This window comes from Aplidium turbinatum, chromosome 18, assembly GCF_918807975.1.
Source record: "Aplidium turbinatum chromosome 18, kaAplTurb1.1, whole genome shotgun sequence".
NCBI lineage: Eukaryota > Metazoa > Chordata > Ascidiacea > Aplousobranchia > Polyclinidae > Aplidium > Aplidium turbinatum.
The window spans coordinates 8226506-8233631 of record NC_137489.1 but is presented as its reverse complement, the minus strand read 5'-3'; the positions used below and the strand labels follow the sequence as shown (position 1 = coordinate 8233631).

The 7126-nt window shown below is 38.7% G+C and overlaps 1 protein-coding gene across 1 annotated transcript; it reads right to left on the bottom strand.

Moving 5' to 3' along the window:
- Window positions 1–348: 348 nt before the first annotated feature.
- Window positions 349–5669, bottom strand: LOC145787572 (uncharacterized). The gene is made up of 3 exons (XM_082599339.1): window positions 4685–5669; window positions 2985–3119; window positions 349–2600 (listed from the first exon to the last, which is right to left on the bottom strand). The coding sequence occupies exons 1-3, from the start codon at window positions 4734–4736 to the stop codon at window positions 1561–1563; spliced, it is 1227 nt and encodes a 408-aa protein (XP_082455465.1). The 5' UTR covers window positions 4737–5669; the 3' UTR covers window positions 349–1560.
- Window positions 5670–7126: the final 1457 nt, after the last annotated feature.

The following is a 7126-nucleotide window of genomic DNA, read 5'->3' as shown; positions in this document are numbered from 1 at the left end:
TTCAGCAATAACGTTTTCATCAGCAGCAACGCTTTTATCAGCAATAACATTTTTATCAGCAGCAACGCTTTCATCAGCAATAGCGTTTTCATCAGCAGCAACAAGTAGCTGCATTCTTCTAGATTTGACTGCGGGTATAATGGCCTAGACGTTCGGTGATTAGTTTTCCTACTATCACAAAAATTCGCAAATTTGAACGTTAACTCGACCATCTGCCTCCACTTTTTAAAATTATCTGCAACATTTCCTTGTTGGAAATTCATCTCTGACTTTGTTGCTTGCATCGAATCCATCTCTGACACCATGTAATGTTGCACAGACTTCGACAACTACAACATGACTCCGACACTAAGTCGATTGAACTTATAATTGTAATAATGTAATAAATGTCAGAATGTAAGAAGAAATAGCACAACACTGTCAAGAAAGCCTAAAGGCGACCAATTATGACGTCATGAAAAGGGGTCCACGTCTTTTAGGCGCAGACAGTTAGGCGTCTGGATATTTAGGTGCGGAGCACTGTGGCGCCCGTTCATTTAGGTGCTATTCCTAGTAAAGTTTGCAGATTGTATCAGCTTGGCATGTAGGGCAATGCTTTTCACATATAATGTTACATTGGTTAGAAACATATGTTGTTTTGTTAATGCGCGTGTGGAGATGAGGTGCCAGACAACGCTCTACTACTCTTGGTGTTAGCACATCTCCACAGGACATTTGCAATGCATCCTGAACACAGGTTGCAGCCAGATGGAACTTTACTTAATCTGTTATCTTTCGCAATTACTTTTACTCGGGATGGATTGGTCGACTGGTCGTATTGCGAGTAGGCTACGTATGAGACAACGCTTTACAACATGAATAATAATACATTTCCATAGAGCATTATGAACCCTGCCTACAAGTTGCAAGCATAATGGTGCGACTTTGCTCGTTATTAAACCTAGTCGGGGTTTTGATGGAAAACTAAGTTAGGCTACTCTTCACTCAAGCCTACCACCCGCTTGAATATAGACTACGGTATATTTTTTACTGATGTTTAGTGTACCGGTAGTTATTATTTGACTCACTAAAAGTGAACTCAGTTATGTTCGCAAACTTGAATAATTTATTGATAAAGCTTTCGCCGCCGCAAACCTGGACTAACAACAAATAAGTGCCGAACACGCGCATTAAAAAACATTATGTTTTTCTGTTCAATACAACATTTTGTGTGAAAAGCATTGCCCTACATGCCAAGCTGATACAATCTGCAGACTTTACTAGGAATAGCACCTAAATGAACGGGCGCCACAGTGCTCCGCACCTAAATATCCAGACGCCACAGACCACAGTGTGCGCGCCTATTTGACTGGCGCCTAACTGTCTGCGCCTAAAAGACTTGCTCTCATGAAAAGCGCGTAAAGCAAAACGCGGGACACTGGCAAGGGCGAATTCCCACACAAAATTAAGAGTGCAACGGTGCGGTTCCAATACATTACAACTAGTACCGGTAAAATAACCATAGACGTAGCAGGGGGGCTAAAGGGTCCGTGGCTTTCCTAAATTTCTAATTAATGTAAGTCATGATGCAGTTTTTGTACCACTGCCACTGGTAAGTTTTCGTACTTTCCGGGCCGTTTTCTCTGGTTCCTCACGTCCAGGTGCATTAAAACGTTTCAACTCATTTTTAGCAAAACAATTAAATGCTGTTTGAAGAATAAGTTCGAAATTTGAGTGGCCTGCAGAACACATCTGTTTGAATGCACCTCTGTAAACGTTCGACGCCTCCACTATCTTTTTCAGGGCTCGTATAAACACGGAGCGCTGGTTTGGTGCAGTCCACAACTTCTCTTTTGCATTATAATCAGATATCACTGCACTGTAATAGTGAACAGCCAATGTTGTTGCAGAAAAACAAAATTCTGTTGGGACAGACAGACCACCTCGATTGGCAATTTCAAACAATTTCACATGCTCTTCAGATTCACATGTTGGGGCTGGGCAGTCATCACTTTTTACCAACAGAACTTTACAGGGCGAACACCGTCGTCTTCGGGATATACTTCTTGCAATGTAGCCACTCACAAAATATGCCACATTTGCATCTGTCTCCGACAAATCATCAAGTGTTACCTCTGAGAAAAACCTTTCGAGCCAAGAAACAATGGAGCTGTCTGCATTAATAAGCTTTCCGCTTCCCAGAGAAATAGAGTCAAGCGAACATAATTTGGATGCAGCCAGTATGCCATGTTGTTGAAGCAAACTCAACTTGCGTATTTTCTTTTCTGCCTCAAGCAGTTGCTTTATGGACATAAAAAAGTTTCCTCCACTAACCTGGCGGTACCACCCGAAACGGCCTTCGATTGGATCAGAGGTAAATTTTCCCGGTAACACATACTTCAATCCAATCTTGTCGTGCAAGTATTGAGCAAGTTCAGGCATTGCAGACATGGTTTGAATGCATGCTAGGAATGTTTGGTCTGTAAGCCCAGAAGTGCCGGATTGCTGCCATTTCACTAAAATATCCTTTGCTGACTTAAGAAAGCGTAAATTTGCAGGTTTTTCTTCTTCCGTTGAAGTGAACTTCATTGGCATGCACATCTCATCATTTTTTGCCATGCCTGAAATATATATATAAAAGTTGTTAAAAATAGTGAAGGCTGGTTAGAGTTCTAAAGTAAAGGTTCCCTGTATACCAAGTGCAAGGCCGTGTGCATTTTTGCATCTTTTAGTCTCAAAATTCAAAACATAATCAGATTGATTTTTCAATGAGCTTCTAAACTTACTCTGTAAGTAACAACTAGGTCATTTGTACAAAAAAGTAATAAAATTCTAGGAAAAAATCCAAATGTTTTACTTCAATTGCAAAAAATCTTTGTGCAGCTTTCTAAAAAGTTGTGCATAAACTGTACAGAAAATATGCCCAGAGAAAACTAGTAACCTGTGCCGACGTGCCGCAACGACTGGCTATATTTAAAAATATTAATCACACTTGGAAAATATACCTTTGAATGGTGTTTTGACAGACATCACCTTCCAAACATTGCAGATGAATTGGAGAAATTTGGCAGTTTCCTTAAAGCCCGGATTGGTGTCAGCATACATAAGAAGTCCATTTACGGTGGATTCACTAAACACACCTGCAAGTGAAAAACCAAAATTATATATATATATGAATTGCAACTGCTGCAATCAATTTCTGGATTATATATATATGATACAATAAATCAAATATAGTTATTATTATTTGAAGCCTTTACAAATTGTTTCACCTATCGGATCATCAGAAGGTCTTATTCAAATAGAATCTATTTGAATAAGACCTTCTGATGATCCGATAGGTGAAACAATTTGTAAAGGCTTCAAATAATAATAAGTATATATTTGATTTAATTCGCTCTGCTTTGCCTTTTTGCTTGGCATTGAGCACTTTTTGTAGTATTAATAGTTTTCATTGTTTTATGATACAATAAATATATAATGTAATTTTCTTATACAAACTAAAACAAGTTAGATGACTAAATAATGTGAAAATGTAGCCTGCATAGGGTTGAAGGATCAACTGAAGATCCCGTGACCATTTTCTGGGGGAGAGGGAAGTTAAGTTTGAGTCAACCTTTGTAGGGGCGATCATCATCACTCCAAAGGACCGGGGAGGATCTTCATTTGAGCCCTGCTTACAAAAGCTACTGTACTTACTTAAAGCGTGTAGAGGTGAGGTGCGGGCAATATTGCTTGGGTTAAGTGATGCCTTATTCAGTGCAAATGCTACTTTCAGAGGTTTATGCTCTTCAAGAGTGTACAAGCGCTTTATATGTGCAAATTCAGCTGTGCATTGCTCTCCCAAAATATGTTCAGCACCAGAAATATGAGGAATGTGGAATCGCTTCTTATTCACAAAATTGTTAAAAATGTTTTTAAAGTTGTGGGTGAAGTCAAACAAGAGAAATAAACGCTCTCCATTCCTTGAAGGGTGTGCAATGCTGTTTGAGAGCTTATTGCTTCCACATAAATCCATAAACAACTTCCTGAAAATGCATAACCCATTATAAATCACACATAAATTTTAGCATGTAATATTAAACCAGTTTCATTCAATAGACAAGATGTTTCAAAAAACGTGACACCACTTCTTTCAATCGAGGTTGTTTCAGTTTTGTCAGCCAAAAAAAAAAACTGGCGAAAAACAGTTTGCAATAAACTTGTAACTTTTCTCCATATTGGGACTTTAGTGCAGAAATTGTTTGTATAAAAACTATTACATTTTAACCATTTGCAGTCCAATTTTTTTTGCAAAAAATTTTCAGATATCATAAAACCGGTTGGACTTTGATTGAATGTGAAAACAATAGCCTAATGCTTTAGCATGTTATTATAAAATGATAATCAAGGTTTACCAACAATTCTGAACAGCATTTCTTCTATTTTCACATTTTTAAAAATTCTGTTTTATGGACGGGTTGTGAAAAACAATATTGAAATAGGATTAAAATATAATACGTGACAGGGTGTTTAAAAAAATCTGACACCATTTACCTTTGAAATGTATTGAAATCATTGTTGTAAAAAAACCCATAAACATAGGATTTTTCACAACCTTGATTTTAATACATATTAAAGGTTAATGGTGTTAAATTTTTGATACACCCTGTAATCCTATTAAATTTGCTATAGATAGTTGTCATCAAGCATATTATAAGCTTACCTATTGCACACATGATTGTCAACAGATATAGCAACAACAAAGAAAATTTCATCTAGAGATTGCATCACTTTGTTAAAGAAGGTTCGAAGCAGCTGTGTACTTATCTTTTCAATTGGCACCAGGCACACAACATCTTTATATTTTTTACATACTGATTGCACCATAAATGTCAACACGGTTTTCGCTCGTTGGCCTTCCTCTGTTAATCCAATGAAAGCGCCATTGCAATATTCAACCCTTTGTGCAGTGTATACCTCATCAATAAGCAAGGTTACCATTTTTTCTCCTTCAGATAAGTCGACAGTTCGTTGCTTCAGGTATTGCAAATCTATAGATTTAGTCTCTACATTACAATCACTCGAAACTTGCTGAAGTCTTCTGACTGATGGCAGTATAAAAAACTCACTAAGCTTTTTGTATAGTGAGTTGCTAGTGAGCTGCCACAGAAACGACATGGTTAGTAACCTGGGTGAATACCGTCGGCCATTTTTATCTATGTACAACAACTGAAGTTGCTCGGACACAAATTGAATTAGGGGTAAACCTTCATCTTGGCTTTCGTTTTCTTCCAGGTTTGCTTTGCATTGCTCAAGGGCTGCAACAGCCGACTTGGCAAAAGTCTTACTATTGTTACCACTTGGTGATTCTATAAGGTTTTTGCAGAATGCCAGAATATTGCAAAGCTCTGATACTTTGCTTAATGAATCGGAGCTCATCAGATGCTGAAATGTTTCTTGTGGCACAGAAATAGAACATACAAATGCATGCACATCTAAAGTTTCCCCTACCACCAAAGATGCCATTAACTGAGGAGAAATGTGGCTGCCATTGTTATATGTTATAAAGTGGAATTCCAAAGAAGATTCTTTTAACAATTTGATATATCCAGAAGGAATAACCACTTCATTGAGTTTATCTTTTAAAGAACCCAAATCACAACAAGAGTCTTGCAACAGAAATTCTTCATTTTGATCTTGAAGTTTAGCTTTGTCTTTTTTCAGTCTTTCTGTGGCAGTTGCAGCAGAAGTTGAGCGCTTTACTGGAGCCGGTTTTGTCAGATAGTGAGGCAGGCCAGCAAAAATGCGAGGCACAGCTGATGGCTTCAACCGTGGCTGATTAAGTTTCGCAGACTCTCTGCGTTGTTGGCGATCTAAGTGGCTATCGATTGATGTTGTTTCAAAATCATCTCCGTAGAAATGCTTACCACAAATTCTTGTGTGTGGTGTCACAGTTAAATTTTCTCTGGATATAGCTCTAATCCAAGCCTTACGCAATTCAGGATCTGCTGGAAATCGAAACATTGAAACTTTTTCCCCAGTTCTTTTAAACCAGTGTTTCCCAAACTTTTTTTTAATAGCGCCTCCCTGGACAACGAACGGAGTATCAAACGCCTCCCTCGACAAAAAAAAGTAAAACCAAAGTTGTTTTCCATTCATTACAACTTAAAGTTCAACTCTAATGAGGCAAGGCAGATGAGGTTGCTGCAATGACATCAGCCTTTTGATATCGGGTTTCAGTTTGGATATAGGAACAAATCTTAAGTCTCCCTGTCTAACTACGTCAAGACGGTTTCTTTTGTTATCTAGAAGCGTTGTCACGGCACTGAAAGCACGCTTCACCAAGTATAGGCTGAGAAAGGCTATGATAAAAACTTTGACACGATTTCACACGTGAGGGTATTTCTCTTTGATTTCGTTCTGTAACCAGAACGATTGATGCGAGATATTGAACTTCGGTTTGAATGCAAAATCGCTTTGCAATGTTATCAGTTCCTTCTCAAGAATTCCATGTTCGGAAATATCACAGAATGGGTCGATTATCCAGTCAGGGATTTCTACTGTAACTAGAATACATCCTGGAATCGAACTCCCATGTCTTTGTGTAATTCTTGAAGATGATTGCTGTACGTCTCTACATCAACATCAGATATGCCTTTGTCACTGGTATCAAGTTGATGCAAGCTTGAGATTTGGAAAAAGTCTCGTCTATCTAAATTTCGCTGATACAACACGAGCTAATTACTGAAACCAGACAGTGCCGATTTCACTTTGATTAGATTTACTTCGTTACCCTGAAGGGATGCATTTAATTCATTAAATTTGGAAAATATGTGGCACGAAACAGTTAATCCGCTACAGGATTTTGCTCTATTTCGGTACCACAAACCTAAGTTGTTTCTGGTAGAACACCAGGGTCGACTTGCCTTCGCTGAGCAACCAAATATCGGGAGCTCCCACTCTCGCATGTAAGGCAACGTCGACTAAAGGGTGTGAGCCTGTGAGGACTAGTCACCCTCCCCCGCACTGGTAACCCCTGACGTTCAGAACAACGCAAGTCACTCTACCTTTGCGTGTGTCGTACAAACCTAGCCCTCAGACACTAGTGGGGTGTTATGTAGGCTATGATTAATCCGCTTTCGGGATTTAGCTCTATTTCGGTACC